General features: G+C 44.2%; 3 protein-coding genes across 3 annotated transcripts; 1 reads left to right on the plus strand and 2 right to left on the minus strand.

Moving 5' to 3' along the window:
• Positions 1-1,456: 1,456 nt before the first annotated feature.
• LOC124649773 (uncharacterized protein At4g08330, chloroplastic-like) lies at positions 1,457-2,276 on the minus strand. The gene is made up of 2 exons (XM_047189348.1): positions 2,174-2,276; positions 1,457-2,101 (listed from the first exon to the last, which is right to left on the minus strand). The coding sequence occupies exons 1-2, from the start codon at positions 2,218-2,220 to the stop codon at positions 1,765-1,767; spliced, it is 384 nt and encodes a 127-aa protein (XP_047045304.1). The 5' UTR covers positions 2,221-2,276; the 3' UTR covers positions 1,457-1,764.
• A 5,866-nt stretch (positions 2,277-8,142) lies between these two features.
• On the minus strand, positions 8,143-8,907 carry LOC124705578 (uncharacterized protein At4g08330, chloroplastic-like). The gene is made up of 2 exons (XM_047237280.1): positions 8,773-8,907; positions 8,143-8,693 (listed from the first exon to the last, which is right to left on the minus strand). Exons 1-2 carry the CDS (start codon positions 8,850-8,852, stop codon positions 8,330-8,332), a joined length of 444 nt encoding a protein of 147 aa, XP_047093236.1. The 5' UTR covers positions 8,853-8,907; the 3' UTR covers positions 8,143-8,329.
• An 8,161-nt stretch (positions 8,908-17,068) lies between these two features.
• Positions 17,069-19,555, plus strand: LOC124649534 (wall-associated receptor kinase 3-like). The gene is made up of 3 exons (XM_047189148.1): positions 17,069-18,028; positions 18,143-18,301; positions 18,399-19,555. The coding sequence occupies exons 1-3, from the start codon at positions 17,101-17,103 to the stop codon at positions 19,457-19,459; spliced, it is 2,148 nt and encodes a 715-aa protein (XP_047045104.1). The 5' UTR covers positions 17,069-17,100; the 3' UTR covers positions 19,460-19,555.
• The last annotated feature ends 1,194 nt before the right edge of the window (positions 19,556-20,749 follow it).

Genomic DNA, 20,749 nt, shown 5'->3' on the forward strand with positions numbered 1-20,749 from the left:
ACGAGTCACGACTGTGATTCATGAAATGTGGTTGATCATATTGTTCCAGGCTGCTTTGTAATTTTCTGGAAGCGTGTTGAAGATGCAACAGTATTATGACTGCAGAATTCAGCAGGTTAGTTTCTATCACGGTCACAAATCAACCGGTTAAATCCCAGTTCTGCTCACATCCCTTGATGCAAGCTCTTGGTACATGGTACCATTATTGGAGCTCGGGTTTGCATGGTTAAATCTTGAAGTTGTAACTTTAGCAGGCAAATGATGTTAGGTCGATGGGAGCGTACTGTCTGGTTCCTTTATGTCTGAAAGGGACTTGTGAGCAAACGGAAGTACTTGTGTAGGCAGTAGCCTGTACCCCATGCAGCATCACCTCTACACATTACTACTACACAGTAACTTGTGCCACTAAATGGCAAACCCAACACTAACTCACACGAAAGCCATGTTTACCTTGCCCCTCCACCACTGTTTGCTGATGAAGGAGAAGATGGTAGGGGTGTTGGTGTCGGTGGGGCGACATCCATTACTGTTGCATGCTAGTTCAGTCACTTGGCAGACTCCAGAGCCTGCACCTGTCTTCCTGATTGTTTGTCTTCCTTATGTGCAGCATCCATTTCTGAGAACAAAGGTATGCCTAACTGTTGCTTCTTTGCTTTTTTTTTTCTCATCTTGAACTATGTACATCTAGTTTTCAGTGTGTAGGAGTTTCGGGAGGAGATAAACACAGGATACATGAATCAAGATAGGATGCACAGTGATCGCTAATCAGGATGGGATACAGGAGGAAGCTCAGGGTCCACTTTGAACCTGGGTTAATTTCCCAGTAGTATTGCGGGTAGCCATCTTTTGGAACTAGAAGCAGCAACTAAAACCACAGTTAGAAGTTCTGATGACATATGAACGCTACAGGGTGAAGTATTTACCTGTAAATTTTGGTTGATTTTTTTTTGGACTGGCCATCAATAGCTGTGTTTTCAACCTGTGTTTTTAACCAAAGTTTATAGGCACAAAGTTGATCCTACAGCATACAAACTTCTGAAACTTGTCTTTCCAGGTGTGGATTTTGGATTTGGGTATCTCGGTGCCCAGGCTCAGATTATTATTTGGTAGTATTTCGAGCAATCCCCGACTGTTTAGTTGTTTTACTTTATTATATTGTTACTATAAGCACAAGCTGATATATGCGGAAACCCTTGCTGTCTGGGCTGTGTGGAGCATAGTACAAATTTCTTCATCAGTCATCGGAATAATCTCATTGTTTAGTTGTCCTATACAATTAAACTGTATGATTCATCCTGGGTATCCACGATGTCAAGGGAAAGCCGATGACTGGTGCTCCAGGTGATCCCCCTCTACAGGGTCAACGTCAAGCCTACTACTGTATAGGTTGGAAGTTCAGACTTCAGAGTGGTGGAACAGTGAAGAGATGAAAGCTGCAGCAGCACAGCCGGACGGAGCTGGCAGAACAAGACTTTTGACTTTTAGCTAGGAGTAACATAATATACAGAAGTCATGAAAAACAAGACCAATAATGCAGAATTTTGTACACCAATAATTTCGCCATGTACTTTATATACCGAGTGAAAAATGAGAAAGAAAAACAATCCCAATCAATCAATCAATCAGCCTGCGCAATCCTTGAGATGCAACCGGAGCGAGGGAGCCACTTGGATGGAGGAGCGAAAGTAACAGCGGCGGGCGACAGCGATTCGCGAACGCGTCGAGAGGAGAGAAAATCAAGAGAATACGGGCAGGGCCGTCAGATCAGATCACGGGATCCGACGGCGCCGCCGGGTCCGAGGCGGGGTGGAGCGCCCGGATCTTGATGTGGTAGCGGGGCGGCTTGCTGTCGGCGGCGGTGTCGTGCTCGTGGTAGCCGTAGCCGAGGTGGGCGCCGCACTTGCGGCAGAGCAGCCGCGTGCGGCGCGCGAAGAGGCGGAGCGAGCGCACGTCGAGGCAGCGGAACTCGTCCAGGTGGCCGAACCGCGTGTCGTCGATGGCCTCGAAGACCACCACGCTCCGGCGGCGATGCCTCCCGCCGCCGGCCGCCGTGTCCCGCGCCAGCGAGCTCAGCTTCAGGTCGTACCCGCAGGCGCCGCAGCTGCACACAAAGGCCCGGTCAGTTCACGTCGCGAACAGAGATTGGAATCAGAAGGAGGTGAGATCGACGCACCAGTAGGTCACGGTGGAGATGATCATGGGGACGGGCGGCTTCGCCATGTCTGTCGACGAGAGCTTTTTTCTGCGCAGATCAACTGTTGGATCGATGTTTCGTTGTCCCGTGTGCGGTCGAGTCACGGAGAGTCAGTGTGCGCGTGTATAAATAGGACGAGGAAGTAGCGCGTGGGGCCCGCCGGCGCTGACCGCAAAGAATCCACGCGAGCGGTGGAACGTGCCAATGCGCATGCTCGGCTGGGCGGTGGTGCCGCCCATCTCTGCCCATGTTGCGACCGGCCCTTGTAGCTTTTTAAATTATTATTTTTAAAATTTTATTGATCTATTAATAATTATCCACATTAGTATAAAAGAGCTTTGAAAGTAATAAAATTATAATTAGGCCATAATGATCTTGTTAACTCTATATTACCACATTCTTGTTCAGTCTAGGGACGGACCCACAATTATATTTGGAAAAGAATATGCTAAGTGGGGGCAAATCACTATTTGTTTTTTTTTTGCGACAAAGGCCGATATTTAGAACAAAGTTCTTACAGAAAAGTCCACACCAAAGAAAAAAATTACACAACAGAACTTTCACACAAGAAGTTGAGCAACAATATGGGAGGTGGCAATTTGGCTCATAGGAGCAAATGCTCTCATTATATAAAATAATTTTAAAATAATTTTAAAAATGTTAAAAAATTCTGATATAAATTTGTTGGTGTACATCTTGACATTCTATGTTAGTGCACAAATTTTCGTGGAGAAACAACATTTTATATGGCGTGTACAAAAAAGATAAAAAAAATATCCTGTACGTAGTCGTGTTATAGCATCAAAACTTGTCTTTTTTACAGGAGCCACAATTATTTTTAGTTTTTTTTTGAAAACTTGTGTACCAACATAAAATGTTTAGATGTACATGTAAAAATTTAGTTTAGAATTTTTTGACACTTTGAAATGTGGATTCACATAATGGGAGCATATGCTCCTATGAGCCAAAGTGCATTTCCCAACAATATGTTGATTATATAGTACATAATTACTATCCCTAGATTTAGATTACCGATTACAAAATACTTTGTGACGAGCTAAGTGAGTACATATGTTACTCCCCACTATGTACCTAGTAATATAGATTAATAAGCTCATAGGAGCATTTGCTCCCGTTGTGTGAATCCACATTTCGAAGTGTCAAAAAATTCTAAAATAAATTTTTTCATGTACATCTACATATTTTATGTTCGTTCAAAAAATTCTAAAATAAATTTTTTCATGTACATCTACATATTTTATGTTCGTACACAAGTTTTCAAGAAAAACAAAAAAAATGTTGCTCTTGTAAAAAAGATAAATTTTAATTGTATAACACGACTACGTACAAGACATTTTTTTGTTTTATTGTACACGTCACATAAAATATTGTTTCTCCACGAAAACTTGTGTACTAACATAGAATGTCACGATGTACACCAAAAAATTATGTTAGAATTTTTTGACATTTTTAAAATTGTTTTTTCAATTATTTTATATAATGAAAGCATTTGCTCCTATAAGCCAAAATACCACCTCCACATGGGATGCTGCTACACTATCTTACTACTCATTATCACTTCTAAGAAAATACTAGGCTTATATAGAGTTATACATAGGCATTGAAGCCCAATAATTTTCTAAAAATGTCCCTAGTTAGCCCATCAATAGGCCCGTGACTTAAGGCCTCCTCTTATCTTTGGCCTCGTCAGATGAATAGAAAATGTTCTTATGTAATGGACACCTTTTCTTTTATTTCTATGTGGAATTATTATTTTTCTACTGCGTGAAATTCAAACGGGACTTTTCCCTCCCCCCTATCTTAATGCATTAGTTTGTCTCCTTATTGAAACCTTGCTTACCCACAATAAAGGTCATTGCCGAACACCCATTGTTTTGTGCCCCCCTTCCCTAGAAATCTAGAATACACAACGCCTCAATTCCCATGGTATCCTGGTTCCTAAATAACGAGCTATGGTTTACTGCATTTTTAGGTCTTGATCCTCGAGTTTATAGTATATCAAGCTTGTTGGTCAATGAGAGCTTGGCTATATCAGCGAGGTGTGTATAGTATATGCAATAATTGTGCCAAAAAATAGTGTATACCCGTAATGTGTTGTACAAGTGGCTTCATTAAGTCAATGATTGAGATCATCTTGATCCATTACAAAGTCAACCCTCTTAAGTCATAAACATCTTTCTTATCTTACTTCGGACCAAAACAAAAGGTAACATGGGACATCAGCGTCAAGGGATTAACCAATACTCCCCCCGTTCCTTTCTATAGTGCCTATAGATTTTTGGCATTTGTTTCAGAATATAAGGTTTTAGCTTAGCTTTTTTTCAATTACCCCCTCCCAGTTTAGCTCCCAAATCGTTCAGCTCCCAAAATTGTTATGGTAAGTTTGGAAGATATGGATTTCCCAAATTTTACGTTGATCTCAAATCGTTCAGCTAGGGGTCTTGTGTAAAAAATACTCTTGCGCTAATTTCCGTGCCAAAAAACAATAGGCACTATAGAATGGAACAGAGGGAGTACTATTCATCAAACTATTAGTAGTACATGGCATCTGTCATACTCTTGCAATTTTTTGGTTGAGAATCAACGAGCCAAGCATATGCAACCAACAAGAGAGGATAACACGCCTCGCCAGGTTATGTGCTTCCTTTTTGGAAGAGAGATTCTCATGCACAAAAGAAAGCTTAAGAAAAGCTGGTTGCGACGTTTTTTTATCTTTTCTTTAGGGCAAGTGGAGTTCTCTAGTACAAAAGAAAGCTTAAGAAAATCACACTTACATCATCAATTAATATTGAGACAATTAAACCTGGTGGTTCCTCAAACCAAACATTGGGTTGGGGATCCACTTCTTTAGCTAACAAATGAGTAACATAATTTGCTTCTCTAGGACAAAGACTAAACTCTACTTTTGAGAATGATGTTGCCTGAATGCATAAATCTTCGACTATAGGCGCTGCTGCATTTGCCGTATATCCCAAATCCTTCAAAATCTCATCATCTCCAAGCAATTAGATTGAACCATCAGCTTGCTGATCCCCAACTGATTTGCTAGATTATATGTTGTGCCTGAATGCCAGCACCTCCGTAGTAGTTGCGTCTCACATGTTCATTAGAGGTAGTAAGAAAATGACCTCTTATCATCACTTATCAGTACACCAGTGATCCTCTCCTTGTGTCAGGATGAAAAGTTGCCTCTATATTAACCAATACAAAAACCTCGCGATCCTTCATCCACTTGCTCTCCCTCCTTTGTTGCTTTGGATTTTTTTGCATGAACAAAGATCGACACCAAGGTCTGAATATTCATAACCAATTAGTTAATCGTCTGCACACTTTCACCATAGACCTTATGTCGTCGAACCCACCAAATATACCAGGCCATTGTAATGATTACCTCCCTTAGATCAGCAAATGATCATTCATGGGATTAGTAAACTTCCACAAGATTAAATAGTCCCAAATGGCACTACCCGATCTGTCTATTGCCCATGCTCCCTCGACTACATTCTATAATCCCATCTTTCTCCAAATTTCTTTCGCTCCTTCACAAGAAAAGAAAATATGCTTGATATCCTCACGTGCACTTGAACAAATTGGGCACGAGCAATTTACTATAATGTGCATATTTGCCAAAGCACCCAAGCAGGGAAGAAATCCTTATACGAATTTCCATCCGAAGTTTTTTTTTTCACTTTTCCTATTAGTTTGCTTTTCCAAAGCTCCTCCCGTATCGGGCTTCGATTAGCATTACATGATCCTTTTATTATTCTTAGATTGTTTCTTAATTGTGATTCCCACTACATATATGATCAAGCGATCTCGCAATGAAGAAACATTTCTTATTAGACCTCAATGCTATAAAATCTTCCATGCCATTTTGACTTAAAGGAAAAGAAAGGATACTATTGACATCAATCGACCACAAGTATATCTCAAGGGCTCCTCATCCTAATTACCATTTGCACCAATTAACTGATCAACATTCTTTAAAATAATATATTGCCTTTTAGAGGTATTTTTTTTTCATTTTGGCGTAGTGGAACCCAATCATCCTCCCAAGTCCCAACTATTTATTAGCTTCCCATCACAAACACGCAAATTGCATTGTCTTGAAAGCACGCAATCAGGTCATAATTCTTTGAAATGTGAAAGAAGATCCCTTCATTAACATTACTTCAAGAATCCTCCATCTGGATAATATTTATCTTTATTTTTATTGTCTGCAAAGGATGACATTAGCACATATGTTTTGTTCCTTCATGGATTCATGGCACACGATGGGACGAGTGATGCTGGTGTGGCTAATTTGAACGAACAACGGGTTCGTCTTTTGTTTTGGCCATTGGCCGATAAAGAGCCCAAAAGGAAAGCTCACAGAGCACATTCTCTCTCTCTCTCCCTCTCCCTCTCCCTCTCCCTCTCCCTCTCCCTCTCCCTCTCTCTCTCTCTCTCTCTCTCTCTCTCTCTCTCTCTCTCTCTCTCTCTCTCTCTCTCTCCCTCCCCCTCCCCCTCCCCCTCCCCCTCTCCCTCTCTCCCTCCCCTCCCCCTCCCCCTCCCCCTCCCCCTCTCCCTCTCTCCCTCTCTCCCCTCTCCCTCTCCCTCTCTCTCTCTCTCTCTCTCTCTCTCTCTCTCTCTCTCTCTCTCCCCCTCTCCCTCTCTCCCTCTCTCCCTCTCTGTGTGTGTGTCTAGAAAAAAAATCAAACAACGAGTTTCAGAGATTCTAAAAATCCAATATGTAGGTATTAGACTGGAATTATGTACACCCATTCTAGTTTCTTGGGAAAACTTGTTGATCGTGAAAAAGCAACACAATTTGGTACGTGGATCATCACCACACGTACGAACCGTGTTTGCCGTGCTTCCCTAGTTTGCTTCGGCCACTGGTTGGACACGACGCACCACCCGTGCATCCACGCCGAGATCTTATTTCGGAAATAGACATATTTTAACCGCTTCCACTATCGAATTCAGGAGTTGCGGACTACCTGTGGCACTCAACAAAATTTTCTACAAACTTGCAAACGGTTTAAGTGCCACACTCGGCGACAATTTGCTTGACAACTAGGTATTTTTTTGTTACACTTGATAAAAACAAGTTAGCAGACAGTGGTATGCCAAATATTTTTTAAAGGGACCGACAAACTAGATTAACATACATGTGGCACTAGTTATTTGTTTGGTTCAAAGGAATGGAGCGAAAGAGAAGCATGCGACAATTTCTTTTGATCGCAGTTTTATAAAAGAAAAACGCAGCTACAATCCACCCCTCCAAACTCCTACGAACAAAGAACTATCCTGAGGTTTTTTTTTTTTTTTTTTGAGAAACACAGTACAAACGCAGGCGCTCACATACACGCGCATACACTCACCCCTATGAACGCACACACGCACACCCTACCCCTATGAGCACCTCCGGAAGACTGAGCCGGCGGATTGGATCTTGAAATTGACGAAGTCACCACAGGCGCCTCGCTGTCGACGGGAACTATCCTGAGGTTTTTAGTTGCATAATAACATCATAATTTTACTTTAACGTATGGTTTGACTTTGATAGATCATGTTTATGATTCATGTGTTTTTCCTATTCCTGCGACCGAAACACCAAATTTGCAAAATTTCCATGTCTTTCAAATTTCTGTTTTGCACCTGCATTCCTGTTGTATCCCTGTGTTTTTCCTATAAATCAAACATGCCCTTAGTGAGGTAGACCTATTTAGATATGGAAGATGCGTCGTCCATACATGTACCAATGGCTTCCTCAAGTCAAATGCTCGAGATCATCGTCATCTAAACACAAAGTCATTGCTCGTGATGAGTCAACTCCCTCTTAAACGTGGGACGGTGACACCACCCACGATCGTGTGGCCGGGTCTAGCGCGCGCATTCTTAATAGTTTTGCTTTATTTTACTGCGTACTAAACAATCGGAAGGAAAAAAAAAAGATTCCAAATTTGCAATCAATCAGTCTGTGCATTTTCTTGAGATTCAAGCGAGCGACTTTGAGGAGCGAAAACGACAGCAGCGGCAGCGACTCGCGAACGCATCAAGAAAAAAAAATGAAAATGGAAGAGAGAAAAGACAGAAGCTATAGCTGCACAAGAATTCGGCATCAGATCGTCACGCATGCACCGGCGTCGCGTCGGCGGCCTCGTCGTCCTGGGAGGCGGGGTGCAGGGCCCGGATCTTGATGTGGTACCGCGGCGGCCTGGTGGCGGCGGTGTTGTCGTCGTAGCCGAAGCCGACGTGGGAGCCGCACTTGCGGCAGAGCAGCCGCGTCCGGCGCGCGAAGAGGCGCCGCGCGCGCACGTCGAGGCACCGGAACTCGTCCAGGTGCCCGAACCGCGCGTCGTCGATGGCGTCGAACACCACCATAGCTGCCCCGCCGCCCCGCCCGCACCCCGTACTCGCGCCGGCGCCGACCATGCCCGCCGTGTCCCGCGCCAGCGAGCTCAGCTTCAGGTCGTAGCCGCACCTGCCGCAGCTGCAACAGAGAAACACCGCGTCAGTACGATCCATGGCACAATCATGATGAAGATGCAATGTAGGTGCTGGAGACCGACCCGTAGGTGACGGTGGAGAGGCTCCGGTGAAGAGGAGAAGGCTTCTCCATCTCCATCTCCATGCCATTGTCGAGGTCCATGGATGCTTGGGTGGATCGATCTGTGTTGGGAGCTTATCTCTCACTTGTTTCTTGATTTGTCTTGGTGCGATGGGAGATCAATGGAGGTGGCATATATATAGCCGAGGCCCAAGGTCAAGGTGTATGAATGGAACGGGGGCTTAGCTTGTTCTGGGAAGGTGGAAGAAGAAGGTGTAGGGCCTGCGCCGACCGAAGCGGGGAACATGCCCATGCTGGGCGGTGGTGCTGCTCATCCTCTCTGCCCACGTTGCGACCGACCCAATCATCATCACCATAAGCTCAGTCATCATAATGCATCATCACCCTGCATTTTCCTCTGTCTTAATCTTCGAGATTTCATATTTGTTTATCCAGGTTGTCGATCGGTCAACGGTAACGAAGGCGAGTAGTTCAAATAATGCGCAATAATAGACCTGGAAAAAGTGTATATAGACAGGTACTGCGACGTACAAGTAACACTTACGCCTCGCCTTCGTTGAGTCAATGCTCGAGATCACCATTATCGGAGATATAGTCAATGCTTAAGACGAGTCAACTCTTAACCGTTTCTGAGGTTCTGCCTATTTTTTGCGGAGATTGTAGTTCTGAATTCTGAATTAACAGACGGAAACATTTGTCTAGAAAAAGAACAGACATCTCAATCTGAAACAATTTCTAGCAAATGGCATGCATTCTACCCGAAGAAAGCAACATCTCAATCTACAACATTTTGTAGCAAAGATACCTAGCTAGCTTTTATCGTTGTATTTTTCTTTGATTATATGCACTGGACTTGTACTCCTAAAAGCATTTTCTAGTAAATGACATTCTACCGGCTAAAGAAAGGTACATCTCAATCTAAAATATTTTGTAGCCAGATACCTTGCTAGTTTTTACCATTGGATTTGGTTTTGTATAGTGGTTATGCAGTGGGCTTCTATTAGTTCAGAAGACCCACACCACCTGTATTCGCTGCGACGAGGACACTGCTTCCTCGGTGGCCAACCACTTCAGCTGCATTAGGAAAGATTTTCCTATTATCTATCTAGGACTTCCTCTTACCACAGGCCGGCTCAAGCGTTCGGATGTTTGGACCCTCATCGACAAATTCTCCGGGAAATTGAAAGGCTGGAAGCCTCGGTTCCTTTACACCGGAGGTAGGCTCACACTCACCAGGTCGGTACTGGTGGCGCTACCTCTTCACCTATTGTCAGTCTTATCGCTGCCTCAATGGGCTCTCGACATTATCAATCGCCGGTGCAGAGGTTTTGTTTGGAAAGGTGAGGAGGAAATTAATGGCGGGCATTGTCTACTTCCCTGGTCACGTGTGTGTCAACCGTTAAGCAATGGAGGGCTCGGTGTTCTAAATCTGCGAAGCTTCAGCACCGCCTGATGTCTACGGGTGCTTCTATTCTTGTAGACAGTGTTGGGCCTCCAAGAGCAGAGGTTTGTAGAACAGCAGCAAGTTTCTTTTAAGTGGATCACCCAAGGTTTATCGAACTCAGGGAGGAAGAGGTCAAAGATATCCCTCTCATGCAACCCCGCAACCACAAAGCAAGAAGTCTCTTGTGTCCCCAACACACCTAATAGGTGCACTAGTTCGGCGAAGAGATAGTGAAATACATGTGGTATGAATAAATATAAGCAGTAGCAACGGCACCAGTAAAAGTGCTTTGCCCAGGACTGGCGTGTGGTTGATGGTGGTAATATTGCGGACGAGTAGAGATGCAGTAAAACGAGTAAACAAGCAGCGATAGCGAGTATTTAGGAACAAGGCCTAGGGATCATACTTTCACTAGTGGACACTCTCAACATTGATCACATAACAGAATAAATAGATAAATGCTAGACTCTACACTCTCTTGTTAGATGATGAACACCACTAACTGTGTAGGATTACACGAACCCTCAATGCCGGAGTTAACAAGCTCCACAATATTCGATGTTCATGTTTAAATAACCTTAGAGTGCATGACAGATCAACATAACCAAACCAAGTACTAACATAGCATGCACACTGTCACCTTCACGCTACGAAAGGAGGCATAGATCACATCAATACCATCATAGCAATAGTTAACTTCATAATCTACAAGAGATCACAATCATAGCGTACGCCAAATACTACACGATGCACACACTGTCACCATTACACCGTGCAGGAGGAATAAACTACTTTAATAACATCACTAGAGTAGCACACAGATAAATTGTGATACAAAACACATTGCAATCATAAAGGGATATAAATAAGCACTTCACTATGCCATTCATAACAGTGAATAAGTATTCTGTGAAATATAGCCTAAGAGACCCACACGGTGCACACACTCGTCACCTTTACACACGTGGGACAAGGAGTCTCCGGAGATCACATAAGTAAAACCCACTTGACTAGCATAATGACATCTAGATTACAAGCATCATCATATAAATCTCAATCATGTAAGGCAGCTCATGAGATTATTGCATTGAAGTACATAGGAGAGAGATTAACCACATAGCTACCGGTACAGCCCCGAGCCTCGATGGAGAACTACTCCCTCCTCATGGGAGACAAGCAGCGGTGATGAAGATGGCGGTGGAGATGGCAGCGGTGTCGATGGAGAAGCCTTCCGGGGCACTTCCCCGTCCCGGCGGCGTGCCGGAACAGAGACTCCTGTCCCCCGGATCTTGGCTTCGCGATGGCGGCGGCTCTGGAAGGTTTCTCGTACCGTGGCTTTTTCGTCTCGAGGTTTTAGGTCAGGGACCTTTATATAGGCGAAGAGGCGGAGTCGGAAGGTCAACGAGGCGACGACACAACAGGGGGGCGCGGGTCCCCCCTTGGCCGCGCCAGGGTGTCATCTGGTGGGCCTGTAGCCCCCCTCTGGCCTCTCTCGGGTGTTCTGGAAGCTTCGCGTGGTCCTAAGATGCTGGGCGTTGATTTCGTCCGATTCCGAGAATATTTCCTTACTAGGATTTCTGAAACCAAAAACAGCAGTAAAACAGCGAACTGGCCCTTCGGCATCTCGTCAATAGGTTAGTTCCGGAAAACGCATAAATATAACATAAAGTATGTATAAAACATGTAGATATCATCAATAATGTGGCATGGAACATAAGAAATTATCGATACGTCGGAGACGTATCACGGCCCTAAGATGTCGTTGGCCTTGGCTCCGTTGGTCGCTTGAACCGAGACCATGGTCACTCATGCCGGCGGACGATGACCAAGACTCGTTGGAGCTCTTCAGGGCTGCTATTTTTATCAGGTTGGGTGATGGTGAGCGAGCTAAGTTATGGACAGACGCCTGGCTTCCAGGTGGGCGGTCGGTGCAGTTCAAGTTGCCTGCTCTCTTCAGTTTTGTCTGTGACTCCAAAATTTCAGTGGCTATGACGCTCGAGAATAGGCGGGAGGGTTCTCAGCACAGGCTATAGAGCAATATCTACATCTTTGGGACATTGTAGAAGGCACCGACCTGATGGTGGGGAAGATCGATGAGGCGGTCTGGCATTGTACGGTGAATGATGTCTTCACAGTCAAGTCGGCGTACAATATGTTTTTCATGGCCAACACCAAGTTCTCCTGCGCTAAGCCGATATGGAAGTCCAAGGCACCCATGAAATGCAAATTTTTTATGTGGTTGGCTGTGCACAAGAAATGCCTCACTGCGGACAACCTTTTGAAACGCGGCTGGCCTCACAATGCGACCTGCCCTTTGTGCAGCGTTGGCGACGATACCTGTACTCACTTATTTGTGCATTGCCGGTTCTCTCATCAGGTGTGGCGCAAGTTCAGAGATTGGACCAAGGCGGACTTTCCTATCCCCAGCAGCAACTTCTCGAGCACGGAAGAATGGTGGCTGAGAGCGAGGAAGAAAGCTCCGAAAGATCTGCGGAGGGATTTTGACACGGTAGTCATCCTTGTACACTGGAGTCTTTGGAAGGAGCGTAACAGCCGCATCTTTCAGCAAGTTTTTAACACGGCAAGCAAGGTCTTCGAGCTGATTACTGAAGACATACGAGCCTGGAGAGCTGCTGGATGTATTGTAGCTTTTTAGAGGTTGCATGGTGCCTGTGTGTCAGTATTAGTGGTTTAGGCTAAAACCCCTACTTGGGGCTTTTCTTTGTGTCTGTGGCTTTGACATTGTCTTTCGGCTATCTCAGCCGTGCCTGAACCAAACTTTGTATTTCCTTTGTTCTATCTTAATGAAATTCGGCAGAGGCCCTTCGATTCTATTAGTTCAGTAGTACATCCCCTGCAGAATGTTATCTAGTAAATGACATTCTATTAGCTCTGTTCAGGATCCCTCCCTCGACGGTGCCCATCACAGAGCAGACGCGCGTGGCTCGCCGGCGTTGATGGAATGGTCGGGCGAAAAACACTACGAGCTTGGTGGTGCTCCGACGATGGTGAAAAAACTCCACTACATGGGTCTAGTGATGAGAGACGCGCCAAGCTCGACACATGCATTCGGTTGAGAAATGAGAAGCAAAGAAAAGGTCATCAACTTGGAAGACTTAGAGAATTGCAGCGTGTCTCTCAAAGGAAAGATTTTCGGCCGGCTTGTTACTAACATAATTACTAAAACGTCACGAAAGGCCCGTGTGGGCTGTCAACGTAGAAATGCGTCTAAGTAAGTTATAATAAGGCTAAAGGTATGAAGATGCTAGTGCTGTGGTGGTTACAGATAATCGGGTAGCAGCTTGACGGTGCCCATAATATTTTACATTTTAAGCAGTAACATGGTTACATGTAAGTTTAAAATTGTGTAAGGTTGTTTTCGTGAAAAATACATCGTGACGTGTCTGCACCAGAATGACTAGTTTTGCACTATACCGCAAATATTAGGACTAATTCACCTCAATTTCTGGAACTGCGTGTGTATTTAGCTCAGAAATATTTGTCTAGAAAAAGAATAGACAAAAGCATGTTCTATACTGGGCTGATCATTCCTGCCGAACACGAGATACACTCTTGATTAGCCGGCCCAAAGATGTATGGACCTACAAAAGTTGCATTTATGGGCCTAGAAGGTTGCCCAGAATCTTGAACCAAACTTTGTATTTCTAGGAAATGGCATTCAGTCTCTCAAAAAAAGAAGAAGCAAATGGCATTCTTATTCTAAAAAAAAAGAAGCAAATGGCATTCTATCCGCTGAAGAAAGCAACGTCTCAATCTAAAACATTTTGTAGCAAGATTCCTAGCTAGTTTTTATCATATTATTTTATCTGATTATATGCACTATACTTGTATTAATTCTCCAGTATATCTCCTAAAAATATTTTCTAGAAATGACATTCTACTGGCTAAACAAAGGTACATCCAAATCCAAAATATCTTGTAGCGAGATACCTAGCTAGTTTCTTACCATTGGATTTGGTTTTTTATAGTGGTTACGCAGTGGACTTCTATTAGTTCTGTACATCCCATGCAGAACATTTTCTAATAAATGACATTCTATCCGTTGAGAAAAGGTACATCTCCTTCTAAAGCATTTCGTAGCGAGACACTGACACAGTTTTTATCATTGGGTTTTCTTTGGTTATAATGGCTATGCACTGAAGTTGTATTCTTGTATTAATTTTCTGGTACATACTTTGAATTAAATGACATTCTATTCTCCGAAGAATGGCGTATCTCATTCTAAAACATTTTTACCGAGACACCGAGTTAATTTTTACCATGGAATTTGCTTTGGCTGTAATGTTTATGCACTAGACTTATATTAGTTATATCAAAGGACCAAAATGTACTTTTGCGTTAAGGAGCCCATGCGCCAAAATCTGCTTAAGAGCATGCAACACAACTCCCCATTTCGGAGTCCTCAAAAGCAAAGCATGGGCTGACCCCATACTTTTCAGCCTCCAAAGTGCCATCAACTTCAGCCATAACCCCCATATTAGAGCCTCATTTTTCACTTACATGTGGGATCCAACCGTTAGTGGGTCATCATCTTTGTTATTTATTATTTTGTCGCATGTGGCATGCGAGGGAAGGCTAAAGTTACCGGAAGTTGGATGTGAGTCATGCATAAGAGGGGAGGTGACAGAGGAAAGGCACAAGGGTGGGGACAACCGACTCTAGGGCCGCACAAGAAGTGAGAGAGGTGTGCCTAGGAACGGGAGGTGAAGTCTTATTACCTACCAGTTGGGGGCTTGGGGGCTATGGCAGACCCCTTGTAGCTAGCAGGGGCTCTAGCATGCAATACTATTTTGTGGGGGCTAAGTAGGGTCCCCCTGCCGCTATTTTTTTTTTAGCCCGAACCCCTCATAAAATAATTTGCAGAGGCATGTTGCAGATGCTCTAGTACCATAGCTTAGTTGTAGAAACAAAGGGTTAGTCGACAAACACCTTCCTACGAGCATCTCTAGCAAGGCCTCTAAACTACCTCGCTACCCATTTTTAGGTGTTATGGCCAAAAATTCATCTCTAGGCCCCTACCAGTACCCAATCTCAAAACTCCTAATACAACCCCTCCCCTACATACCCCATTCGGTAGGTATAAGGGCATGCAAAATTTTCATCTCTCGTGCCCAACCGCCTCTTCTTCCTTACTACCAAATGGCTGGCCATCTGTCACCAAGACATCGAACCATGTTGCTCTATCACTGACGCCCCGTCCTCCCTACTTGTCTAGCACCCCTGCCACTTGGTTATGGTTGCCCTAAGCCTGTTGTCCCGCCTCTCCAACCACCTCCATCGTCCCTGCCACAACCACATCCACCGCCGGAATCGCCACCCCAATCACCGCCGCACGTATCCCTTTGATTTCCCATGCCGGCCCCTACTAGTGGTTTGGTAGTCCTAACTTGGGGCCACTGTGGGAGATTCTCTAAGAATGCTTTAGGTTCCATGTGCACAACTAAACCTATAGTGACAAGTGTTCATGTGCTTTACTTGTGCCATCAAACGACAACTTTCCGGTGGTGGAAAGAACATACCACAAATAGTTAGGCCAAACACTTGATTTTTCATCAAGGTCTTTGGGGCCAACCATGTTTTGAGTGGAACGTACACCTCTTGATGTATATTTCAAGGGTAGCAAGTTCCAGATGCACTCTTTTTCTTACCGGGGTACCTAAGGGGATCGGAAGATTTTTAATGAGGCAGCTTCTAGCTTAATTTATTATCGTTTATTTCAACAACAAAAAAACCGTGTTTTGAGGGGAACATACACCTATCGATGTATATCTCGACCGGGAAATCATTTACTCCCATGGTAGGGGTAAACGATTTGACTAAATGAAACAAGAAAATTGTGCTCCAAAAACACAATTTTCCTACTGTGATCCCCACGAGTATACATTAGTGGATCATCTTTCTCCCCAGGTCCTCAAAGACTATGAATGGCATTGTAGTGTACCACCTTTCGGCCCTCCACCACGTTAGACGTTATACGAATGACACACAGGCAATCATATTTTTCTTTTAATTTTTTATTTCTTATTTTGTGGTTGTGTAAAAATGGGGTGTATGTAAACCCCTATGGCTTGTATCGCTTTTATGCGAAGGATTTGAGCTTAATAAAATCACACATTATAAAAAAAGGATAGCAAGATGAACCTTCCAGTGACGTGCCACCCTTGTGTTTCAAAAAAAAAAGGAAGATGGTGTTATTCTCGTGCTTTGCATGCATTTTTTTCGTACAAAGACGGTATGGACTAAATATGTAGTTTAATCTGAGAACTTTTAAGGTGGTTTTCGGTATAAAAAATGTATTTGTTTAGATGGCATTGTATGAAATCAAAACCAAATTTCAAAAAAATGTAAAGATGCAAAAAAAGATGCTCGTGCACTGTGCTAGTATGTGGAAAAGAAGAGTCGGCAGAAATATCAACTTGTTGCTTGGTCCGGATAAGTTTGGGTGTCTGGACGATGGTCCAAGTCTTTGTGGAAAAACTGCATTGTGACCAGTGTCCGTCCAAGTCTTTGTGGAAAAACTGCATTGTGGCCAGTGTACATTAGTGCCGCTTCCTGTTGGGGAAGCAACAAAACATGTACCTGCGCATTCTTCTGTGCACCCGAAACGCAATTTTCCTTCCGTGGTAGGCCAAACGATTTGACCGAAGGAAGCAGGAAAACTCTGCACCATAAACTGTTTGACTGAAGAAATCAAGAAAACTTTGCAACGACTGCACATTAGTCGGTCGTCTTTCTCTTCATTGCCTCACCGGAGCATTTCTCTGAAATACTCACAGAACTACTTGCTGGCAACCCAAAGGTTCATACATGCGTAACACCCTGAAGCCGTCCTCCAAGCTGCATCAGTTAATTGATCAAAAGAGCATGAACATGCTCGGCGCGCGAGGTAATCCTTGTGCAGCAGCACCCTCCATAGTATTTCTCGTGCAGCTGCTTCTTCTCTGCTTGATTTCACTATTCTTCACGGGTTCTCCCCAATCCGATCCTATGAAATGCCCCGGTAGCTCCGTCACCATCCCATACCCCTTCACCATCTCCGGCAGCTCGAGCATACTGAGAAATCCAGGCTTCAACATATCATGCAAACCGGCAGGACCGATGCTGTCGCTCGGAGGTAGGAAGTACACAGTCATGGAAATCTCACTGGACCAGGGCTACTTACGAGTCACCGGCGACACCGTGTACTCCCAGTGCCACCAGCAGAACAACGGCCCCGTCACTACAAACTTCCTCGACCTTGCGGGCACGCCTTTCACCTTCTCCCACAAGCTCAACAAGTTCACCGTCGTCGGCTGCGACTCCATGGCGATGATCAAAAGCCAGCATAGTTACCGTGGAGGGTGCGTGTCGTTTTGCGCTTCCGAGGGGAGCATCTCAAGTGGTGCGTGCTCCGGGGTGGGCTGCTGCCAAGCTGCGGTGCCCGAGGAGCTCACGGCGCTGTACTTGGAGGTCACCAGCATACGCAGCCAGCTCCTGCAGTCCCCCTCCGGATCTTGGAGCAACATCAGTACAAACAATACCAGCGCTTGGTGCACCAAGGCGTTCATCGCGGACCAAGCTTCGTACGTCTTCTCCAGAGGTGACTTGGACCGAAACCTGACGAACCTGCCCATGGTACTCGACTGGTCCATATACGGCGGCAGGTGCTCCGACGCGCGCCGCGCCCCGCAGACCTACATGTGCAAGGAGAACACCGAGTGTTACACGGTGGCGAATAACACCGGGTACCGCTGCAACTGTTCGGAAGGTTTCCATGGGAACCCCTATTTGCAGGGGCTTGATGGATGCCAAGGTGAGAAATTCATGTTTGCTTACGATTCATGCTTAAGCATTGGTTGCCACCATCTCTATATATGCCTTATTCTGGTTTCCATTTGTGATCTTGTTTTGCAATTTTGTGTACAAGATATTGACGAATGCAAAGATGAGATGAACTACCCCTGCACGCACAAGTGCATCAACACGGTTGGTGGTTTTGACTGCGTATGCCCAATGGGCACGGCGGGGGATGGTAAGAAGCAGGGCAATGGGTGCAGGAGAGATACAAAACTACTGATTACAGCAGGTTAGTATTTAATTATCATAAATTTGATATATCTACATCTGCTCAATCTGCATGAACAAATCACTTATTTGTCCAAGTTTATACTGCCCTTTTTCAGGTGGAGGCATACCTTTGCTGCTTGTTCTCCTCATGCTCGGATTCTGGACCCACTGGCTTGTTAAGAAGAGAAAGCTTGCCAAGACAAGACAGAGATACTTTCTGCAGAATGGTGGCATGCTCCTGAAGCAGCAGATGTTCTCTCAGAGGGCGCCGTTGAGGATATTCACATCTGGTGAGCTCGAAAAGGCAACCGACAGATTCAGTGATGACAACATAGCTGGTAGAGGTGGATTTGGGACGGTCTACAAAGGCGTACTATGCGATCAAATGGTCGTGGCGATCAAGAAGGCGCAGCGGGTTGATGAGAGCCAGGTGGAGCAATTCGTCAATGAGATGCTCATTCTCTCGCAAGTGAACCACAAGAACGTGGTCCAGCTAATAGGCGTTTGTCTAGAGTCAGAAGTTCCCCTGTTGGTGTATGAGTTCATCACCAATGGGGCCCTTTTCCACCATCTTCACAATACTTCGGTGCCGATGCCATGGGAGGATCGCCTGAGGATTGCATTTGAAACTGCCACAGCACTTGCATACTTGCACATGGCTACGAAGCCGCCAATCATTCACAGAGATGTCAAGTCCTCCAATATACTCCTTGACGAGAGCTTCACCGCAAAGGTATCAGATTTTGGGGCTTCAAGGCCAATGCCGCTTAACCAGACCCATGTGACCACCTTAGTGCAGGGGACAATGGGGTACATGGACCCTGAGTACTTCCAGACAAGCCAACTGACCGAGAGAAGCGATGTTTACAGCTTCGGTGTAGTACTTATCGAGCTATTGACAAGGGAGAAACCAATATTTTGCGGCAAGATGGATGAGGTGAGAAGCCTAGCGTTGCATTTCAGTATATTATTCCACGAGAATCGGTTGATGGAAATTGTGGATCATGAAGTAGCCGATGAAGCTGGAGCTAGACATGTTAAAACTGTTGCCCAGTTGGCTTTGCGATGTTTAAGGCTGAAAAGTGAAGAGAGGCCAAGGATGATAGAGGTTGCTGTCGAACTTGAAGCACTGAGAAGGCTAATGAAACAACACTCAGTAGTTGATCCCGAAGAGTGAAGAAGAGTGCTCTGTGGTAGACTTGCTAGACTGCAAGAGTGTGGGAAAAAGAGCCTCTGCTTCGGAGTCTAGGTACCACGAGTACAAAGCCAAGGTTAATACCATGGGTACTATTCTACTGCCATCCAGCAATCTCTCATGTTAGCTCTGTCGGCAAGAATGGGAATTGTTTAACTAAGTTGATGTATAGTCTTTCTATTTGCATACAATGGCACTTTGCTGTTTTAAGATATGCGACATGTTTTGTACAGCGTCATTGTCTGGTAGAATCCCATCAAGCCGCTCTTTATTAATATACTAAACCATGATGCCGCGTGTTCCCGCGCTCTTCTATTTTTGCGATAGAATGATGGAAATTCTTATAAGTTCAAGGGGGTTGCAGAAAATTAAGTTCATAAAAATCTTAGATTTTTTTGTTTGTATACTTGTGTAGTTATTCATTAGTGTAATGTTAGTGAACAACTCACCGGGTATTAGAATGATAGATATATGAATGCTGATAAGATTGCATTAGTCTCCAAAAAATAAGTAGTCCTCAAATTTCACTGAACTATTAAGCATGTCCAAAAGGTATGCTAATTTTTTTTAACTCTCAAAAGGTATATAAGGTTGATATGGTTCAGTTCTGACTTGTGAGTTGCGACGGGGATAGTAGTTTAAAACTTTTTCAACTCAACTAAGTTGATTTGTTTAGCTAAACTTGACCAATAATAACTATTCTGTAGTATTTAAAGATATAAAAAAGTCATTTAGTTTTAGTGCTTTTGACAACTTTTTTTCCAACCCTCATTTAAATGCAGGGAGAAAATAAATACATACATGGCTTACCATGTAATTGTTGTCATGATTCATATTGAATTTGTGCCTTGAGTGTGTTCTTCACCATTTCCAACTGATTCCTGAAAGGATAAAGTTAAGACTCTCCTTTTCTAATTTCATGACCTAGTAAATAAGAATCTGGAATGCCGATGTAACCAAATACCATTTTTGGAGATAAACATATATATTACAATCCCTCTGAAGCAGTCAATGTGTCACATACTCACATGTCATGTAATGGTATGAAACCTTGCATCGGTACTTGATGAAAACAAACTGGATAATATTGTCATTGGTGTTCTTCTCTCTCCATGAAAAAAATGATGTTAGAAAAACGAAAAACGCCCTTGCACTGCAATAAAAAATGATGACCACTTAATGAAACCATCACCTTGCACAACCAGACAAAGCTCTTATCTAGATGTCCTAAGCATGAAAGTGTGTATCACTACTAGGGAAAAGCCTATAGTT

Source organism: Lolium rigidum, chromosome 4, assembly GCF_022539505.1.
Source record: "Lolium rigidum isolate FL_2022 chromosome 4, APGP_CSIRO_Lrig_0.1, whole genome shotgun sequence".
Taxonomy (NCBI): domain Eukaryota; kingdom Viridiplantae; phylum Streptophyta; class Magnoliopsida; order Poales; family Poaceae; genus Lolium; species Lolium rigidum.